General features: G+C 36.2%; 1 protein-coding gene across 17 annotated transcripts in view; it reads left to right on the top strand.

Annotated features, from left to right (window-relative positions):
* The window catches only part of PAM (peptidylglycine alpha-amidating monooxygenase), a 279664-nt gene that overhangs the window by 187711 nt on the left and 69248 nt on the right, over positions 1-22705 (top strand). For all 17 annotated transcript variants that reach the window (XM_073802349.1, XM_073802354.1, XM_033853062.2 and 14 more), the window contains 2 exons: positions 2068-2153; positions 3668-3751. In XM_073802349.1, the coding sequence (XP_073658450.1) occupies positions 2068-2153; positions 3668-3751 (170 nt within the window). The remainder of the gene's footprint in view (positions 1-2067; positions 2154-3667; positions 3752-22705) is intronic.

Genomic DNA, 22705 nt, shown 5'->3' on the forward strand with positions numbered 1-22705 from the left:
TGTGTTATACTACAATGTTTAGATTTTATTTTGGTGTTATTTTTGGGAAACATTTGAAAGAATTTGTGCCAGCAAATGACACAGTCAAATATGTAGCTTAGAAAATTTTACTAAACCAGTTTTCTCTGTTATATTTCATTCTGGTTCTTTCTAGTCATACACTGAATTGACTTCCATATCAGAGGAAGCAATTATCTTGTTTAACCTAAGACTGTCATCACATTGCTGTTAAGCACTTGTATATTTATGATCTTTGTTGAAAGCTATGAAAATTGCCATCAAGATCTTTAAATTTTAGTAGTTCACAGCAGTGAGATACCAAGTTCATCGCATCTGGCAATCTCGTTTCTTAAACTATTATAGCATGAGGCCAGGGAGGGAAATTCCGCTTTTGTGTACTGTCCAATACCCCAAGCTTTTTAGCACACTTGGCACAAGGATGTCACAGACATTTGTTCCAATGCACGTGTCTCACATGCTAATGATCCTGCATCATAAGTATATCGTTTTTGACAGTGAACAGTAAGAAACCACTGGGTGACGTGCTTTACATTGCACATTACCCAATTTCTTTCTACAGCCCGATTTAGAGAAGCTAGAGCATTTGCTAAATATAACCTTATAGGGACCTCCTGGTTCCTGGCCCTTTATTCAGATGAATAACTGTTGTCTGCACTTATTGCCTATCCTTTCCCACCATTTCTGGCTGTAACCAGGAAGCATGTTAGGAGTCCCTGCCTCTGACATGGCCTGGGTGTTCTCCAGGTTTCTAGGCTCAGTTTCTCCAGGTTTCTAGGCTCAGTTTCTAACCTGTTTAGGAAGCTGCCACGGTCTGCCTTCACTTCCCTTCCAGGCCATGGGCAATGCACTTTTTCTCCTGTGTGAGCCAACCTCCCGGCCAAGAAGCTGTTTTTGTCCTTGTCCTTGACGGTCCTCAGACCTTTCAGATCTGCCTAAACTCCTGACTCTGACCTTGCTTGGTGCCAGTTTCTCAAAACACAAATATATAAAAGCGACATGAAAATGTCACCCAACAGTGTTTTGAACAAGTCAAATTATATAACAGAACCAACTAAGAGATGTAGTGTAATGGGGAAAAAATGTGTGGTTTGGAGTCAGACAGCTTACCATTTGTGAAATTGGATCTACCATATAGATACCAACGTGCTAGTTACTGTGCTGGGTGACTTACACGTATTACTCTCCCCATCAGAGAGGTTTCCACACAGAAATTGGGCCTTTGAGGGCTGATGTACATATCCAAGATACACAGCTATTAAGGGGAGGTTGTGGGATTCAACTCCAGAGATATCTTTCTGCCTGTGCTCCTTTGAGCATATAACACTGCCTCTCAACAGTGAGTCTTTAGATAAAGTGAATGTTTTGTTAAATAATGCAGAACCCTGGTATAGTGCTTTGAGGTTTATGAAGTGCTTTCATTTCTATATCATCTACTTTATAGAACAACTCTTTGAAGTAAGTATAACTATCCCTGTTTTACAAGAGAGAAAACTGAGGCTCTGTAAGATTAAGTGACTTGAAACAATTTATAAATGGCATAACCCGTATTCACAAACTTTAAAAAAGCCACAAGAACCCTGTGAGTGGGATATACTTGTATTGTTCACCCTACTAAGGGTAGGACTATAAATGCCACCGATCCCCAAATGGGAAATGAGTATGATGTTTCTTTTAATCCACTTCCAAATTTCCACTGCATTGGCTTTGGTTTACACACCCTTTGTGTAATGCTTACTTTTCTACCTGATTACATAGAGTACATTCCAAGAATGGTGAATTAAACTGTATATCTACCTCACAGGATTGTTTCACATCAGGCAACTAACAAACAAATCTCCCTTTATAGGTGCTTTTTCACATATAAAATTGTTCTTCGCTCCAGTGTCCCTTACAGTCTTAAAGTTGATATGACTATAATGATGGTATATTGATGTACTTTTCTTTACCTTGTTTTCAAAAACCTCTCCCTCCCCACTCCTCCCATGGGAAGAGATTTATGCACTTTACTAATTGAATCTTCACTTATAGCTACTTTTTTTTCTTCAGGTTTTGTGATGAAGGAACCTGTACAGATAAAGCCAATATTCTATATGCCTGGGCAAGAAATGCTCCCCCAACCAGACTCCCCAAAGGTATACCTGAGGCCTCTTGGATAGCCTTATATTAAACTGCTTCGTTTTTGATTCCAACGTACTTTTTATTATATGTTCTTTCCAACAGCTCTTGACCATGTTCTATGTTGCAATTTCACGCTAAAAAGTACCCTTATTGCCTGCTTTATATTGAAAAGGTTTCATTGAGGTTGTTCTTCTTTCTCTGCCTCTGTTTGATAAGTAATTGGCTCACACAACAGTTTAGATAGAATTAGAAAATAACGAGTATACCTCAAGCCACCTTTGGCCTGAGACACATTGGTTCTTGACAGCAGGAGCATTTCACGAGCCAAGAGAGCTAGGAATTAAATAAATTGCCATTTCAGCAGACAGATTTTTAACAGTCCTGGAACCTGGGTATTTAATGTGATGCCAGACCTCAGCTGGCTTTCTGAATTCACCTCTAAACCGTTCATAGCTTCCAACGTGTGAGTGAATTAACGGACTCTCCTTTATTACCTGGATCTTTCTTAGTATCAAAGTGAACGTATAGTTCTGAAACAGAATAAGACTGCCGTGGTTTAGGGATGGAGGGATGGCATCTTGTGATGCCTCCCTAACTCATGCCTGCACTAATTTTTAAATTTTTTAATATTTTTAACCTTTTTATGCAGTTTTAAAGGTTGCTTTCTCTTTATAGTTATTACACAATATTGACTATATTCCATGCATTGTGCAATACATCCTTGAGCCTCTCTTTCACCCAATAGTTTGATTTCTGTTTTGCTTTACTTCAAATGAGTGTCAGAATCCTCTCTAGAGTTTACCAGGCAGCCACTATCAAACAAGTTTGGAAACTAATAGGGAGGTTTGTCATAGATTTGTTGATGTTTTTAAGATCCATTGGTAGAGAAGATTAAAAAAATTTTTTTCCTCTGTCTATAAATATTTTCTCTGTAGATTTTTTTTTAGCTTACTAGCAAACTCTACTAACAGTAAGACTCTTAGGCACCCTTCAGATTCCAAAACTTTATTGACATTGTAATCTAGTAGGTAATTGGTTTCTTCAATGATATTTTTGCAGATACCTGATTTTGTATGGGAAGAAAAACAATTTCCTGAGATGGTCCTAAGAAGTCTGTTTCCTATATTCAATCAGAAAATAAAAATGAATATGAGTATATACAAAACAAAATGAAAGAATGGGTTTATGTATGTCTGTTATGTAATCAACAGGGACAGAATTTTGTTTTGTTTTGTTTTGTTCTGTTTCTTGAAAAATGAATGAATTGTCCTCTTAAAGTGTAAGTGATCACTCTGGTTCTGAAGTGGAGACTATGAGTGTAATTCTATCAGAGCTTAGAGAAGGAATGATAGGTTATATCAGAGATTTTCATTGAATGCCTAGTTTATTTCCATTTTCATATAACATAATTTCATATATTATGTGCTATTTTCTTTCCCTTTGGATTTCATAGATCAGCAACCTTTGATTAGCTCTATTTAACTTCCATTTCTAAAATATTAATTTATCTTCTTTTGAATATCTTCAGGTGTTGGATTCAGAGTTGGAGGAGAGACTGGAAGCAAATACTTTGTACTACAAGTACACTATGGGGATATTAGTGCTTTTAGAGGTAAGTTTTGAAATGTTGGAACTAAGCTGAACTTCAATACTATATTGTTTAAAATATATATACTGTTTTCTATATAATAAAATGAAGAATTGACTACACCCTCTGCCCACTAGTAAACAGTTGCTTTTGTCTCTTGGAATTTGAGACTATTGAAGAAATGACTTTTATTTTGAAAGTTATAATCTCTTATGCACATATTCTCTTATGCATCCTACTGTGCTTTCTCTTATGCTGACTTCAGGGTTCTCTTCCTTTCCAATGTATTATCTTATCCACCGTCTCCTATTAGATTCCTTCTTAGCAACATTGTCAGAAAGACTAGGGACTAGTAATTTATTTATATTACTAGAAGCAAGCCACTGGAGAGTCAGCATGTTTTGTAACACAAAACATGTTTAATCGATAATATATCTGATTGTAGTACTAATTATAAGTTTTCATTATATAAATTTATTCTTTTTTAAAAAATTTTTAAAAGTTCTCAAATGCTCAGGTTCATGTCAGTGGTTTATCTGTAATCCACACTTGCCACTTCATCTGTTGCCCACTGCACCGATGCACGGACCCCACCCACTCCATAGAGGCTGCTGAACACTGCCCTAGACACTTGCTGGTCTACCCATATTACCATGCACTTTGTTTAAGTGCTCCTTTTCTTATCATAGAATCATTAACATGAGGAAGGGGCCCTGTTCCTAAGGCAACCAAGACTGGGCTTATTATTCCTTCTGCTGCATTTAGTCAAACTCCAACTGCATTCCAGGTTCACACTTAGGTGTTCACAGGAGTGTAAATGTTAAGCAGTCTTCTTCTTGGCTTGTCAGCCTTTCTACTTTGTCTTGCTGACCTCTACGTGTTTTCTTGAGTTCTCTAACACAATTTTTCTACAAACGAACCTAATACATTTTGCTCTCTAGATGCATTAGCTTTCTATCCAGCCACTAAGTTTAGAAGTACACATCCATCTCTGCCTATGAAATATCCTCTGGGGCCTTTGCTGAGAGCGCCCCATGCTGAAAGTTTCCATAGGTTCTCAGCATTCAGGACTGGGACAATAAATGCAGTCTTCCTCTGGAAAAGGATGTTAGAAAGAATAAATTTATGTCAACTACACTCCAATAAAATTTTTTTAAAAGAATAAATTTATATAATGAAAAATTATAATTAGTACTACAATCAGATATATTATCGATTAAACAAGCTCCTGTGGACCAGCTCATGAACCTAACTTCCAAGTAAAACCTGTTTTTTATAAAAACTATGCTTTGAGTTATGTATAAATAGCTTTCCATTTTTGGAACAGGACCTAAAATCTTAAGTTGTTAATTGTAGTGCTGAGCCAAGGTTTTGTTGAAAACAGAGGAATAAATAATGTTCATGTTTGAGAAACAAAGACACAAATTATCTGCTATCAGGGGAACAGGCAGATTCTAAGACTGCTGACTTCCAAAGCATTGACAAGACTATTATTTTTCCAAAGAAGTGAGGAAGGCTTTCCCCAATTACCACAACTAAAGTAGCTGGTAGTGTCCACACATACGGGACCCCACCCCTACTCTCCATCCTTCTATAGAACCCTAGACTTGACTTTTCAGCCTAATTCCTCTGAGCTTTGTAGTACCTCCTAACAGATACCATACTGATACCCCAGGGGAAATGGGTGATACATATAATATGCTAGTTTTTAAAACATATTACTGTAATAATTTAATTTAAATTAACTTCTTACCGATGAGGAATTAATTTTATAATTTATGTCTAATATGGGGTAATTTAAAAGTATTGATATTTAATATATAAATATATAGTTATTTACTATGAGAGACTGATTAGAAACTTTCATACTAGTTTTTCATTTTTCACTTTTTTGAGAACCTTTTTTCTAAAAGAAGGTGCATATGAGGTAGGACCTATAGTTCATAGATCTTATGATAATGTAATAAAAATGTAAACAAAAAAATTTCACCCGTATAATTCTTTCAGTAGCATTAGATACTATCTTGTGCCTTAAACTATACATGGCTTAGAATAGTAAGTAAACGCGCGGGAAAATATCAGATCTCACTAAAACAACGAGAGAGCATTTTGCGTTTACTTAATTGGGTGTGAGTGGAGATTGAATTATAAAACCCAGGACTGCCAGGGCTTAGATGAATATGCTACAGTTTGGGGAGCTTTGTGAATTAGTGCAGTGTTTTAGAAAGCAACTTTATCATATTATATACATTTTATATAAAACATTAAAATCTTGCTCTAGGCTTTCATCCTAAACTAAAGGAAGGGTTTTGTTGGATTTTTTGGTTTGTTTTCTAATGAGCTACCTACCCACAGTTATTTATATACCATTAACTAGTAATATGAAAACCTGGAAAGTTAACAAACGTCCCTTAATAGGGGACTAATTAAATAAATGGTATAACAACAAAAATAGCAAATCATAAAATTTTATACAGACTACATAAAACCGTATGTATGCTTGTATGTTTCCAAGGATTATAAGGAACAAGGAATAAAAGGAAACAGTCAATAAGCATGAGAGACAGGATCATGTGATTTTTTTTTCCTTTACAATGTTATAACATTCTCTTCATGTTTTTAAATTCCACAAATATAAGCACTATGTTAGATACCTGCCAGTACCTGCCAGTTTGTGCGCTGCATTCGCACTCATACCCTCCTGACAAAAAAGAGTTAAAGTAAATCTTTATGTGCCTGATTAACTATAAGAAGTGACTTACACTTTAAAAAGGTTCTATACTGTGATCACACACTTATCTCCAGATGAACCTAGAAGTGGAATTATAACATATCTTTTAATGATTAAAAATGCATTACAGATATGTTATATATGTATTATATATATATACATAATCATCTTAGTGTCAGTGAAGATTTGAACTTCACGGTATTAGAACTATTGATGATATTTTTAAGAATATAAATTATAAATCAGAAGCAGATTAACACTCTGAGGAAATCACTGCACTCTATTGAAAAGTGGGAAAATGTTTGGCTTAAGGGTATGAGCATTTTTGCACATAGGGAAGGTTTTAGAGAGTTGAGAAGCCTAGGACTTCTCTTTAATAAAGCATCAACAGTGAAGTTAAAATATCTTCTCAAATTTGTTGGCATGTGATAAAGTATCAGAGAGAACATAACCTGAAGCCAGCTGGTTATATCTTGGACTGGGAGGCCTAGTAGTAGGAAAAGATAGGTCTGTGGGATACCCAAAATATTTGTTTTGTTTTGGTTGTTGTTTGTTTTGGAAATTGAGCAGAATGTGAAACTGTAAATTGTCATTTAAAAGGAGCCAACTTTATTAAATGCCATGTCAATCACAATGTCAGACCTGGGCTAGTGCTGGGTATACTGATCTTCTTGCCCAGAGGAGTATAGTACATTCTAGCAGGAGAGACAAGCACAGGAACAGTGTGTCTATAGGCAGTAATAGAAACACATCCCAGATATGGAGGCCGTGGAGAGGTGGAGCGGAACAGCTCTGCCTGGAAGGGCAGTGGGACGTTGTCTGGGAAAGGCTCCTTAGAAGATGGAACCATTGCAAAGATTTGAATGGTGATCAGGAGACTGCAGATAAGTGGGAGCAGGGGTAAGACGTGTTCCCGATGAAGTAGAAGTATGTGCATGGCCATGGGGGAGTGAAAAGCCTCATGTCCGCAAGGAACTCTTGGTGATTTGGCCTTACTGGAGGGTGAAATGCAAAGGAGTAAGTGGCAAGAAAGGAGAAGAGAGATGGCACCCAGAGTGCTTATCAGCAGTAACCTGATCAGATTTTCACTTCAGTCCTAGGCTTGAGTGCATGGGAAAGCTACCAGCCTTATGAAGAAAGATTGGGGTGTTAGGAGGCCAGGGCGAGCCTGGAAGGCGCTCTGGAAGGCCAGAATGAGTCCTTTTTTATTTTTTTCTTTTTTCTTTTTTTGTGGTATGCGGGCCTCTCACTGTTGTGGCCTCTCCCGTTGCGGAGCACAGGCTCCGGACGCACAGGCTCAGCGGCCATGGCTCACGGGCCCAGCCGCTCCACGGCATGTGGGATCCTCCCGGACCGGGGCACAAACCCGTGTCCCCTGCATCGGCAGGTGGACTCTCAACCACTGCGCCACCAGGGAAGCCCTGAGTTCTTTTTTAAATGTAAGCTTTATAACATTTTATAAATTAATATTCTGTGGAAAACAGAATATAACCCAATTAGAAATGTGTGTCCAGTGTAAGCATAGTATTTGGTTACATGATTAAACTCTAAGACCAGATGGCCTGACAATGCACTTGCTAATTTTGTTATCCTCACCAAGTTTCTAAACTTCTCTGACCTCCTCATCTATAAAATGGGATCATAATGGTTCCTATAAAGTTATCTGGTAAGCACTCGATGTTAGCTACTATCGTTATAGTTCCCATAAAAGGCTTTAAAGTGATATAAATTCCCCTAAATGCAACCTTTTGCCATAGTTGCCCATAATATAAAGAATATGTTGGTTACTTTTCAAGGGTGTCAAAATTTCTTGTTATGTTTAGACACAGAACTGTATTTATGTCTGTCACGTTGCCAGTGGACTTTTCCTAGTTATGCTCTGTTTCCTGTTCTCCACAGACTTTTTCATTATTCATAGTTCAGTTATACAGAGATAAACTGTAAGACCAAGTTCCTGCCCTTAAGGAAATTAGAATAGCAGCAACTAGAGATTTAGAGATTCCTCCTGGTCCTTTTTCTTTCTTTCATTGCCAAATTTTTTCTATAGAGTTTTATTCCATAGAGAAAATTCTGCTGAGATTGTTGCAGAAATTTGCCACTTTTTTTCTAGGTGTTTTGGCCCAGGGGAATCAAGAAAAGTGGCCACTTCTTTACAGAGTTTCCGGCATTAGCTTACTAGTCTCCAACAATAACTCATTTCTCAAATTAGAAAACTCTTGCACTCACCAACTGAAGTTTGGAGCTGATATCTTAAAAAGGAGGCAAGAATTTCTTCCCAAGTGCATAATCTCTGTCTTTGAGTTGGCAAAATTTCCATGCTATAAACTATTTACTGTCCTTAAGCTCTTGGTGCATTTAAGAAAACTAACAGGTATTATTAAGGATACAGATCACACACACACGCGTGCACACACACACACACACACACACACACACACACACACATCCAGAGCTTGCTTCTACTCCTTCATCACAGCCCTCAAAGTACACCTACAGTTTAGCATGTTCCTGGGAGTACAGCTAAACAATTCATTTTCCTTAGAGTGAATGTTTAATACTTATATTCTAAATGAGATGAATGAAACCGAGGGATTCTGTTTTTGACTCTCCATTATGTAAGGGTGAGCTCTAAGAAGTTTCTTCTCCAAATTTCTGGGGTTATATTAGTAAAATCAGATCACAAAATTCTAGTTAGAACCCTTAAAGAACAAATCATTTTCAGTAGCCAAGTTTTCCAGAAAGCTAAGGTTTTAACGCTCTAAGTACTATAGCCTTAAAACATTTTGGACAGAAATCTTTCCCAAATATATAATGCGTCTCATGAAATTAAAATAGGTGCAGATGTTAAATACCTAATGCTGTGCCCAGCACAGAGCAGACTGGCAATAAATGTTAGTTGTCTTCCTTATCCCTTTCTCCCTTTCCTTCATAATTTTGGGATATCATTCTGGATATCAGCTACTGCACAATTATTTCCCTCCAAATTTTAGGAGTAGATAGAGTTTTTTCATCTTACTGGGCTTGTTGCCTTCTTCTATCTGCTTCTCTCTATTTTATGTAACTTCTTCTGTTGTCAAGCTACCACTTCAACTCATTTTAATTCAAACAGAGCAGCGCATGGAGGCAAAGATGAGTAAGAACAAAAGTTTGCCTGCATCCTATGGGGGCAATTGAAAATAAAACAGTAACTGTAATTACATGAGCCAGTACAGTCTGTGCAATAAGAGAGGGGGTTGAGAAGCAAACAAGACCACACCTAGTTTAGAAAAAGATTTCATGTTGCCAGATTGATTTCCTACAGGCCTCCTTCTGCCTTGTACTACATTGATGATATGGAATCTAGGCAGCTAAATTTCATATAATTGTTTATAAATTTAGGGTAAACAGACTCTGAACTGAAACCCTTAGAGGGAACTTTTTGAATAAAATCATGGGAACACAAGTGCCTGGACTTGGTAACCTTCAGATTTGATTTCCTCTTGCCCTCCTGTGTTGTTCCACCCTGGCTATGATCCGTTTTGGTGTGGCTTCTGAATAGCTTAGTTCCAGACAGGTGGGTGTTACTAGACATAGGTCATGCACTCGTGAAATGCGCGCTCCACACTTGTACACGTACACACACAAGGGGCTCCTTCCTCGCCACCACTGAAGGAGTAGTAGGGTGAGCATGAGGGGAGGGGAGACAGTGGCAGGCAGAAGGGAAAACAGAGGACTCTGGAGGAATTCTAATCCCACTATGACTCCTGCTGCATGTCTGCCTCTTACAAGACTCTGCCGGGAAGCTATGGAAAAAGCTTTGAAATTGTGGGCCGGGGAAGAATCCCTTGCTAATGCATTTTTGAACAAGGTGGAGCATAGATCAGTGGCAGGGCAGCTACACTTCAAATTATTTCATTCCAGTATAAAGCAGACTACTCTGACTTCAGTGTAATCATTAGAGGTGCTCTTGACTCCCTGATACCTGATTGCAGAGACAGTGGGAAACTGGTGGAATGTTGCTCCCTGTTGCTGCCTGTGTTGTCTTGTCTAAATCTGTTGAAGTAGCTTCCTCCTGCATGCTTTCCAGGGAGACATATACCAAGCCTGCTTTTACTCTCTCCTCTGCAAAGTGAGGGATGCTGTGGGTCGGGGTATTTAAACCCAGGTATTTTCAGGTGTTCTGGATTACTTTCCATGTTTAAGAAGCTCCTTTGAAACTCCAAATGTGGAGGGTGTTATTAATGATTCCCCTCCCCCGGGGAGATGCCTGAAAGCCATTGAGTCTCTACACTAAAGGAGACAGAGATGGCACCTTTCTAGCATTCAGCCTGGCCTTCTCTGAATGAGACCCTGACATGCACACATTCCAGCAAGCCTAATCCCTTCCGGCCTATAGAAGGTTAGTTCTCAACATGATATTTTGTTCCGGGGAACACATAATGTTCCCAAGTTCAACTCCAGGGACAGCAGCCCTGTGGTCCCAGGAAGGGTGCACTTGACCTCAGTTTCCCTTTTCTCTCCCAAGGCTGGGATACCTGTGGCATGCAGCAAGTCTCCTTTCTTCCTTCCCCACCTCCCACTTTCTATTTGTCTAATATTCCTTGATGTGGGGGCACAGACTTTTATTCACGTGCTTTGGGACAGATGCAGTTTGGAGTTATGAACTTGAAACATTTTTGAAAGGTTTTCAAGTACATAAATCATATATTACATTATATCACCTCTGGGCATCTGAGACACTATCCGTAATCAAATATGCTAATATTCCTTTAGCAAAACGTTCAAATGGTCACACTACAAGGGATAAAGACAGACGTAAGTAGCATCACATCATTCAGATCGGATTTTGCTGCCAAACGCTATGAAAAAAAACTTTAGGCTTCCAAAACTTTTCAGGTTTCAGAATTGCAAATAGTTCTAGTATGGGAACAAAGAAACCTGTTCCTTAATACTTGAGTTAATTGGTTAAAATACTAACAAGGATTGGAGGACTCTGGATATATCTGAATATTTTCCCATTAAAATAATCTATCCCAAACTTTATTTTTCATTTTTGGAAAATACAAAAAGCCATTAAAAAGAAAAGTACAAAAGTTACTCACAATACCTAACTATTTAAAAATCTATAATATGAGGTGACAGTTACATATGATCTGTGAATATACTAAAAAACCATTGAATTGTACACTTTAAAGGGGTGAATTGTAACGTATGTAAATTATATCTCAGTAAAGCTATTGAAGAAAAGGTATATGGATTCAAAAGAAAAAAAATCTATAATATACCTTCTTCAATCCCATCTTCCTTCTACCCCAACCCCAACCCCCAGGTAACTGAATTTATATCTGCCAGGTTTTCATATGCTTATCCCAGCATTTCTATATTATACTCACAGAAAGCACAGATATGTATGTATATCTGCACTTCTTTTCTTTTTTGGACAAAATTCAGATCACACTCTCCACAGATCTGCATCTGCTGTTGTTTTGAATTTAACAACGTACTCTGGGATTTCTAAGGCAGCACATGGAAAGCTCTTTCATTATTTATAATGACTGCCTAGTATTCTGTTGTGTGGATATATTATAATTTATATATCCTGTTCCCCATTAAAGACGTTTAAGTTCTGAGTTTTTTGTTATTACAAGCAATACTGCAGTGAACTTTAACGTTAGAAATGTTTTAGGTAACCATGTATTGCTACTGCAGCGTAGATTTTTAGAAATGGGATTTGGGGGTTATGGAGTGTTGAAACCTTAACGGATTCCACCAAATTACCTGATGCAACAGTTTTTCCAATTTACAATCCATAGAGAATGAGCAAACCTCATATCCTTACCTGCACTAGATGTTTTCACAGTTAAAACATTTTGCCCAGTGTTTACTTAAACCAAGGAACTCCTCTTACTGTTTCATTAAAAGGATTAGAATTAGCTGGAAGTTCTTAATAGAATTACCTCTATAGTACATAGTCCATGTACAGTCAAAATCTGATCTGTGTACTACTTGTGCCAGAATCTTCTTGGAGTGCTTTTTAAAATGAAAATTCCTGGTTCCAACCAGACCTACTGAATCAAATGCACAAAAAGTAGAGGTTAGGCAGTGGTGTACTAGAGCTGATTCATATTGACCCGTAAGAGCCAATTGCTAATTTTCAGATAGTTAGTGAGCTGATTGTTAAGTATAGCCCTGATTAAAAATAAAGGCAATAAATACTCAAAGGTCATCCTTCCCTAACTATTTTACTACACTTTACTACTATCTTTGCTCTGGGGGGTATTTATGTCTATTGTATCTGTATCGTGGAAACACTATAAAATAGTGTGTCTTTCCAACCCAGTGTTCAGTAATGTCACATTGGTAGCTTGAAATTAACTGTAGTGGGAAAATTTACACCATCGAAATTGAAAAATGCTACAAATCAGTGCTTCATAAATTATTTTGTTGGTTGTTTAGATTTAAGAAAACAATGAAAAAAATATTAGTAATGCTGATTACTGTGAATAGCCAAAAATTTTGAAGAAATTTTTTTTTAAGTATTCAAAAACTACTATCCAGTACTGCAAAGATTTTGCTCACTTTGTTGACGAGCAAGTACAGTTCCAACATATATCTTTGTTTTTCAATAAACAAGGATATCAACAAACATTCTTGTCCAAACGACTCACTAGTCAGTTATAACCATAGATTGGCTAGAGAAAAATTAAGGAAAAATTAAGGACATAGCTCTTTCCACTTCTAAGGGGCATTCATTAGACATGGTGGTGGTGAGCCAACTTTGACTTTGCAGAAGAGGGCAATATCCTAGGGGAGAAAGCAAAAATACAGACAGATCCCTAGAAGATCATCAAGCCCCACCTCACTGGACTCCTATAAGATTGGACTTGAATGTGAATCAGAAGTAAACTTTCTATCTGGTTTTAAAAAAATCAAAAAACGAAAACAAAATTAAGGAAATAATTCTGTGAAATTCAACTGGTTATATGGAATTTATGATAAAGAATATTATTTATTTTATTATTGTTTGTAAATTGTGTCCTACACACATTTTATATTAGTAAAACTATAATAAATGTATATTTACACACGCATGCATATTTTTCTTGGAGAGCTTGTGTGTTACCAGCACATCACTGAGCCCAGCATTCTGAAATTTTAACAAGCTCCCCAGTTGATTTTTTTTTTTTTTTCCCAGTTGATTTTTATGCAAACTAAAGTTTGACAACTGAGGAGCAAAGTTTCCTAGAGGATTGAAGTTACTTCTACATTTTTTTTTTTCCTGTACTACAGGTGTATCAGGGAAATCTCCTGGGGCTTGGGACATGAGCAGAATAATTTGCATTTATCAAAATAAGTATAATTAAATCCCAATCCTCCTAAGAAAAGGGGTGCTTTGAAAGAAGAAAATGCCTTTACTGTCTGGTTATTCTAGCACTTTTTTATTTCACTTAGAAATTTGTAGGAGAGTTTATATTTATTCTTAAGTTTTTCACAAAATTTGGTGTTTGGATTTAAAATGCTATTTTACTATTATGGTAGACGACACAACGCATATATGACTTTCTTGGACACACTCCTCTTCATGTATGGGGTGCAAATCTTCCTTCTTGACACTTAATCTAGATAAACCTTTTTGAACAATGAACAAAAATAAGTTATATCCTTCCATTTTTTTACATTTTTGATTTTTAAGTGGAATATATGGGGTGACAGGGACAAGAAAATGAAAGGCAGAGACCATGAGACCAACTCGGAGAGAGATATGATTGGCAAGAAGGTAACATTCAACCTGCATGAAATTCCACAGCCTCTTAGGCCTTTTCAGATAAAGGGAAGAGATTGCAACATGGCTGAAAAGGCATTATTGAAAACAAAACCATGACTTTGATTTCCTTTTCTTCTGAAAATAGTAAAAACCGTACATCTTATGTGTTATGTACTAATTCATTTTTAAAGCACTTGTTTTTAACACAGAGACTGAGTCTTTGGAGTGATAGAAGGAGACCAGTGTGACTGGAAGGGACCATCTAGCCCTACCCCTCTATTTTACAGAAATGGAAATCGATACTCAGAAAGGTTAAGTGACTTGCCAGAGGTGGTATAGCTACTAGTCCAATGGTATTAAAAGCTAAAAGAATTTAATTTGTGTTGAATTTCTAATGTGTAGTTTATCAAAGTTCATGTCCTAACTATATAAAACAAATAATGGAGTCAGTCCTTCTAAAAATCCTTTGAACCACTAGGAAGGAAGAGGAATGAAATTATCCTTGCACAATAGAATAAATATGAATAAAGATTGGAGTTGCTTACCTCATCTCATTTATGCCTTTTCATTCTGATGTATGAAGGAATCCACTTCCCTTATGTAGGGATATTTCTACACCAGGTTACTTGATAATCCCACTGATTTCAGAAGAATTATAATAGGATGTTCTTCATGTTCTTCTCTAACCTTAATTATACACAAGCAGCTTGTTGTGAGTCATGGGAATGATTTTAGGACTATTCAGTGCCTCTCAAATGATCCAAAAGAAGGCTATTATCCTGAAATATTTTTTGGCTTTTGCCAGTGTAAGCTCCCTGATTCTCTAGCTTCCTGCATTTCAGTTTTGTTAATCATCTTCAGTTTGGAAGACTAATGGTCCTTATTCATCTCATTCATTCCATGGGACACCTGTTTATTTTAATACCTAAATATGGTCATTAAGTATCAGGAATTGCATTTTCATTCATTTGGTTATGAAAAGATATGTAAAGCACTGCAGTATTATTGCTTTTTAAAGAATATATTCAGAATGTCCTTTTTTCCTTAAAATGTATTTTTTAGAGCAATGTAACATTGAACAATATAATGTTTAGCTTAAGTGATGTCTTTTAGGGAAAAAGTTTCCCTAATACTATTTAGTTTCTCACATTTCGCTTTTATTTTCTAGTTGTTTTTGAGACAACCTTATACTTTACCTTCATTTACCCCTTTGCAGCTCATGATTTTTTAATCACCCTTAATTTTTAACTCTTTTTTTTAAACTGGTCAGGGTACATAATCATTAACTAATTACTTTCATTTAAATTAATAGCAGATAATGTTTTATTTTTTAACCAAAAGAAATTAAGAGGAAAAATAAAGTTACTTGCTCATGGGTTCACATCAAAATTAGGAGATCCAAAGCATTTTTTCACACACTCCACAAATACTCAGGCTGGTTTCCACACCCTGTCCCTCACTAATCCCCTCATTGCTTTGGCATGTTTACGTTTGTTTACTGTGTTCTAGGAAGTACGGTAAAAGACGGAAGTCATTAGAGAGGCTAGGATTTGTACATTCTATTTCCTATTTTCTATTAATTCCTTTTTTATGTTAGTTGACTGTCTTACGTGTAAAATGAGAGAGATACCCTAACTAAATATGTGACCAAAAAGACATTTGATGAAAACCATTCAAATATGACATCTCATGACATTTATAAAATAACTGTTAGAAAAATAAAATCCAACCTTCCTTAGGCCTGGAAGAGACCCTTCTAACCTCCCTCTTTCTGCCAACGAAACATTGCTCTCCTCTTCATCCCATTTGGAAACCCTTTGTCCTGCTCCCCGTTTCTTCTCATTCTATATTAATTCTTCTTTTCTCCATCTTTGAAAATTTTCCAGAGGCTGTCTTCTTGTACGGATATCTCCCCTACCCAACACTTTTCTAGCTCCATTTCTTTGCAAGTATTCCTTACCCTTGTTTCCCCGACTTAAGTGTAATGTATCTATCACCTATAATAACAGAAAGGAGAATAAAATCTGAGCAGTAACTGCAAACCCTTCTAAACAGACCCTTTATCTTACATTATGAAGATTTGCTTAAGGTCTCAGGGAATTTTGAGAGATAATTTGGGGCACTGAGCAGTTTCAGTGTTTTCCGTACTACTTCTCAACTCACAAGTGCTTTATGAAGATTAACTTTATTAATCCTCATACCAATTACAACGTAAACATATTGAATGACTGAAAATTAATGCCAAGTCAAATATATGAGCTATAATATTCAAAGTATATTTCCTAATTAATACCGAGGACCACATGCATGCATAATTATATGTAAATTAGCTACTTCAAATTTATTTTTTTCATTGAAGAACCAAAATCAGTACACGATATAGTATTTTAAGCTGATGAAGATAATTGGGTTGAAAATACAGCCACTGATTTTAGGTTGAGCTTCAAAAAGCATATATTCCAATTAAATTACCGCTTTTGCAGACTATAAACTTCCTGTTTGCAAAACAAAACAGGATGTTATTGCCACTAGGTTACCCTCTCTTTGCTTATCATTCATGAGCACTTAGCGGTTTAAGTTAAATAAAAGATGGAGAATATACTGTTGCACAAAGTAGTTGAGAATTCCAAAGGGGGTGAAAGGTAAACCTTTTATGTATATAAAAAATATCCTCCAGACAATTCAAAAATTCATAATAGAGCATTTTATATGAGAAATATGATTTTTAGCTTTATATTTCAAACTGAATTTAAAAGTTTCTTTGATTAAAACTCTTAAAGTTCCTTTTCATTCCATTACTTATTCTTCTGGTACCTTTACTGTGGTTCCTAGACTTTTGCAGTTACATTCTGCCCTCAGTAGGGAGAACAGACAATAATTGGGAGAATGCAAAAGAAAGCTTAGACTTTCAATTAAAAAATGAATATATATTAAAAACTGAGATGCAGAAGTAAAAAGTGGTTGATAGGACTTTTCACTGAGAGAAAGGGGAAATAATAAAATAACTCTTAGTAGTCAGATATAGTATTTTAAAAACTGCCGACCAAAGCCCATGAAGCTAGTGGACAAGCTAGTTAAAGGTGCCAGAAGACAGCACCTTCGGAAAGGCAAATAAATGTTTAAATATGCTGTGTACACAAAATAAAGATTTAAAACTTAATGCCTCAGGAAGGGGCCACAAGTGGAGGGTTTTTGCTTCTTGATTTGGGTGCTGGTTACAGGAGTGTGTTAGTTTTTTAAAATTCCTGAAGCTGTAACTTCTGATTTGTGCAATTTTCTGTATATTATATAGTTCAAAGAAAAGTTCAAAAAACAATCATTAATTTAAAAACTCTATTAACGCATATATGTGGAACCTAGAAAAATGGTACAGATGAACCGGTTTGCAGGGCAGAAATTGAGACACAGATGTAGAAAACAAATGTATGGACACCAAGCGGAGAAAGCGGCGGGTGGGTGGTGGTGGTGGTGTGATGAATTGGGAGATTGGGATTGACATGTATACGCCAATGTGTATAAAATTGATGACTAATAAGAACCTGCTGTATAAAAAAATAAATAAAATTGAAAAATTTTTTTAAAAAAGTAATCACCATGTCAAGTGTTTAATAACTTTCACTTCCACCTTGAAAAGCATAGATATTAAAGTGCTAATATAATTTAAAAAAAAAAACTGCCACGTTTTAAAAAATTCTGTATTTACCTAGGATTCGTGGGTTTTTTTCTTTTAATTTTACTTTCTTGGAAGTATGATTCTGGAGCAGGCTCATAATTCTGAGAGAAGAAATAGTATAAATCATAAGCTTCACTATGGATTCTTTTCTTTGCATTCATAAAAGATGGAAAGAGGAAAGTGCTCTGACATTAGTCTCGCCGCAACATTCTCCACACACAGAGCGATTATAAAAGCTCGTTGGTGAGCCTGCCTGCCTGCCTTCCATTTGATCTCTTTTGGGAACAGCACAGGCCATCATTTGTGAAAGTCGTCTTCTTGCAGGATGGATAAAATGCATTTTCTCTTCCTTGCCACAGGACAAATGGAAGCTAGTAATTTCTAGTCCCACAGCAGTGAGTACAAAATCAAAAGAGGCTAACTCACTGCAGTGACAGCTTCAAAAGGAATTCTTTTTTGAAGTTTTTTTTTTTTGGTAGTGCTGGTTTATTTAGCACCAAGGCTTGTCTGCTAAGCCAGCTTTCAGCAGCCCCCAGGAAAACCTCTGTGCAGTTTGTGTCATGTATTAACAGTGCACCTATTTCAGTTATATTTGCTAAGCAGATGCACGTTTGCCATGACAGCTTAAGGTGTTAGTGCTTTTTGAGTGGAGACTATTTTATATCAATGTATCTGTAACTGGAGAGTCCTGATACGAAAATATGTTTTCAGTGATTTCTCTAGGAGAAATTTGGTGACTGAGAATTTGTTTTGAGGAAACTCTAACAAAACACTTTAATATATGCATTTTCTGGTTAATTTGGAGAATCATCTTTTTACTGAGTACTGTTAAGTGACTCTAGGACCTGCATTTATAATCCAGTGGTACCAAAAAACAATAAAGGAACTGTGTCTTACCTTCATTAAAACCAGAGTTTCATTCAGTGTGCCTGTACCCAGAATGAACGCGAGACCCTTATCTGCTATTCCCTCTGCGGTTTCCTATTTGCCTCTTGTGCTTGTGTCCGTCTCTCTGCTGCTGCAGGGTTTCAAATGTACAGAAATAACCTTTCTTATATAACAACACAGTCCAACTATATAGAAATAACATTTTTTAAAAACAACATGGTCCAACGGACAAAACTGACAGCCATCTGCTCCAGTGCCAAGAAAACTGGCTGTGTTCGATCTATTAAGAGACCTCACTCTCCACTCTCCTATGGGATTTTCCAAGTAATTTTGACTCTATGAAATTTTTCCTGACTATAGAAGTGAATCCCCAAGTAATCTCCTATTCTTCGTCACCTTGGGAGCCATGATTTAATCTCAGCAAAGTGCCATCAATTGATCTGTCCCATCAATTTAATGTTGTTAATTCAGAACAAAGAACCATAAGGTAAAGATCAAACCAGCTTAACGGTCAAATAGTTATTACAAAATCTGTGTACATATATTATTGAAAAAATATTGGTGTGTATTATATCCTTGATTCATTCTTGTCTGTTAATTCAAGATAGGCAGAAAGTCAAGAAGATGGTCTTTAAATTATGTCAGAACACTCTGAGAGGGTGGAAAGGTATGATACAGTTTACTGTTTGCTCATAAATTTCCTAAAATACATTTTTATTATTAAAGATGTTACTTCTTTGTTTTTCATAAGACTTGGCAATGGTTCCAGGCATGCTTTTTCAGTACTTCCGTAAGGAAAGGGTCCATCATCTAAAACTGTGGGTGGGATAGTAGATAATGGGTGTGCTTTATCCTTTATCTTTATCTTCTGAGGAGAGTGCAGTGAATTAAAATCCACTCTACAACTGTCTTTCTGAAGGACTTTTCCAGTTAGTGGGATGTAGTGTATAACAACACATTGGTTCCCTCAGGATTGATGATTAACCTGTTTTTTTTAATTGAAGCAGGAAACAACCAGGACAAGATGAGCTCATGAAGTGTATCTCTTGAGGGAAAGATTAGGAGATATCAACAGACTTCTAAGGACCTAAGATGTAATAGGTTATTATCATGCATTATTCTACATACTTACTTAGCTATGAATCCAGGCAGGAACTAAAAGCTATTATTAGAAAAGCAAGCTAAATAGTATGGAATGGATAACCTCATATCCCATGCATTCACCTCACATTAAGAGAAATGTACTTCCTACTTAAGTGGATATCCTTAAGTACCACTGGTTACTTATCAATTCTTGCTTAATTCCTTTATTTTAACTTCAGGACATTTCATAGATAAAATGCTTTGGAAGTCTCTAAGAAATAGAACTCTTTTTTTTACGTAAATAATGTTTACTAAATACTAACATTCGAGAATTAGTTTTGATACCCAGGTGTGTCACCAGTGAGCTGAATTGCTTTGGCCAACACCCAGTCTCGGTAGCCTCTTTTCCCCTGTCTATAAAGTGCAAGATTTGAACTCCTTCATCTCCAGGGTCCCTTCCAATTCTGAAATTCTGTGAGTCTATATATTTGATAAAATACCTTGCTGTGGTTATACATCTCTGCCTAAGCAGAGGAGAGCAATTTCTCAAAAAAGAGAAACTGAGACCCTTGTGGAGCGAGTGATCATCCAGTTTTCATCTTACTCAAGATTAGATTTGGGTTGAGTGCTATTTTCAAGTTTCATCCAGTGTCTGTAAGTACTTGTTTCTTTCATCATCAGACTACTCTTCAGAAGTCTTACCACTCAACCTACAGTACTGCAGTACCCTCCTATGCCATGATACGCTTCTAAGGCATTATTAGACTTGATTTTACATTTCTTTTTAAAAATGATTCTCATTAAGAGATTCACTGTTAATATCTTTACCATTATAAAAACTTCTAGTACATACATATGACATTATACTGGACGGTAATGACATAAAATGAAATTTACCTCCCAGTGTCATCTGATACCTATCTGGTGAATGAAGTTTCATCATTATATCTTGAAATCAATCAGGCTGAAAGTATTTCTCACTGAAAGAGAACAGCAATCATGAAAGATCCCTTTAACAGTGATATCTTGGGTTCAATCCTCTGTAAACACAGAACATTAATAGCTAAAAGTCAAGTATTCACCAGTATACCTTGGAGAGAGAGTGCACCTATAGCCCAGTACAGTGAAAGAACAATCTGTTTTTGAAGCAGAAGACTAAAATAAAACAAAGATACCTGGAAAGAAGAGTTGTCAGAATTTTTGCATAATGATAGCTGTACAGGATAAATGAATAAACATAGATTAAAAAAACAATTGCAGTGTCAATATAAAAATTGCCTCACTCTTTTTTCTACAGACACAGAATCCTGTTGAACTAACTTCTTCTGACCCAGAACTCAGAAAGAAGCAGGTTGTCTTGAGTCTGGTCAAAGGGAGCTTTATTGCTAAAAGTCATGGAAGGCCTTTGAAACAATGTATTATCAACTTCTTTGAGATCCTACTGTCCCTAATCCAAGAATTTCATTTTAGCCAGACCGTGATGTTTATGTCTTACTACAATTTCACTATATCACTGATGACTCTCTTCTGTATCTCCCTAGGTCATACCTTTCTGAATCAGCATTTCTATTTACATTTTGAAAATATCTATTTTGTGCAATATCTTTAACATACCATTTCAATTCTAATTCCTTTTTTAACTGTCTCCTTACTCATTTAATATTCCCATGTTTTCCCCCTTTTTTCTATTCCTGTTATTAAGTTGGAAAAATTTGATGTGCTTTAGTTTCTTCAGTTAAAGAAATTCCTGACCTATAACTATGAAAATATATTTCTTAAAAGTAAAATATTCATGTGCTGAAATTTTTTGGAATCTACCAATAAGAAAAAGAAGAACTAATATTTATTGGATTTTTTCTATGCTCCAAATAGAGTGCTACATTCTTTACATATTATAGATTGTCTCATTTATAGACTGGAGTTTCTTAGTGGTATCAATATTGATCACGAGTACTAATCTACCAAGTATTAAATAGATAACTTTCTAGATCCTGCTCGTTTTAAACAAAGGAACTCATTGAGCACCTAGTTGAAACTGGTCATGATCTTGTAAAGCACTATGGTCAAATAACTGTGTGTGATGAAAATGTAAAAATTAATTCCAAACTTTCCACCCAACAAATCTTACATATTGTATGTTGTAAATGTACAATATTTATGCTGAAATATAAATCAGGGAATAGTCCTCATTTCCTGTTCTACCTTTCATTAGGACAAATTCAATCCTGTGATTTCAGGCCATTTTAGTTATTTCACTCACTCCTGTCCGATCTTTATTTAAGCTGTGGGATTCCATTTCTCTGGTTCTTCGGCTCTGCATTAATTTTCCCATCTATTTCCTCTCCTCTCTTTTGTTTACTTTTATTCTAGTCACAGAATTAGTCTTTTTGACTAGCTTTTTCAGCCAGCATATGATTTTGATACTCTGAGTTCATTTTCTCTATGTTTCTTAACTATCTCAGTTCTGATTTTGTTTTTCATCTCATGTGGTAAAATATTAGCAGAAGCACTGATGTGTTTCTTTATGGTAGTAAACCTTTAAAGTCTCATCCATTTTAAGAGACAGATTTCATTTATAGCCTAGTGAATTGAAATGAATTAATTCTTATGAGGCTTCATATCTTGTGGCTGAAGCACTGTGTTACAATAGAAGGGCAAGCAAGTCAGAGCACACTGGGAAATCATCAGTAAAATATGCAAAACTAGCTGAAGTTTCTGAGTTCACCAGAAGGAAGATCAGTGTGGAGGTTATGGAAATAATAATGCATCACTGTGGTAAAGATCGTGTTGGAGTTAAAAGGTCATAATCTTCACACCAAACACTCGACTGAAATACGCTTCTCTCCAAAGCTGCCACTT

Source organism: Tursiops truncatus, chromosome 3, assembly GCF_011762595.2.
Source record: "Tursiops truncatus isolate mTurTru1 chromosome 3, mTurTru1.mat.Y, whole genome shotgun sequence".
Classification (NCBI taxonomy): domain Eukaryota; kingdom Metazoa; phylum Chordata; class Mammalia; order Artiodactyla; family Delphinidae; genus Tursiops; species Tursiops truncatus.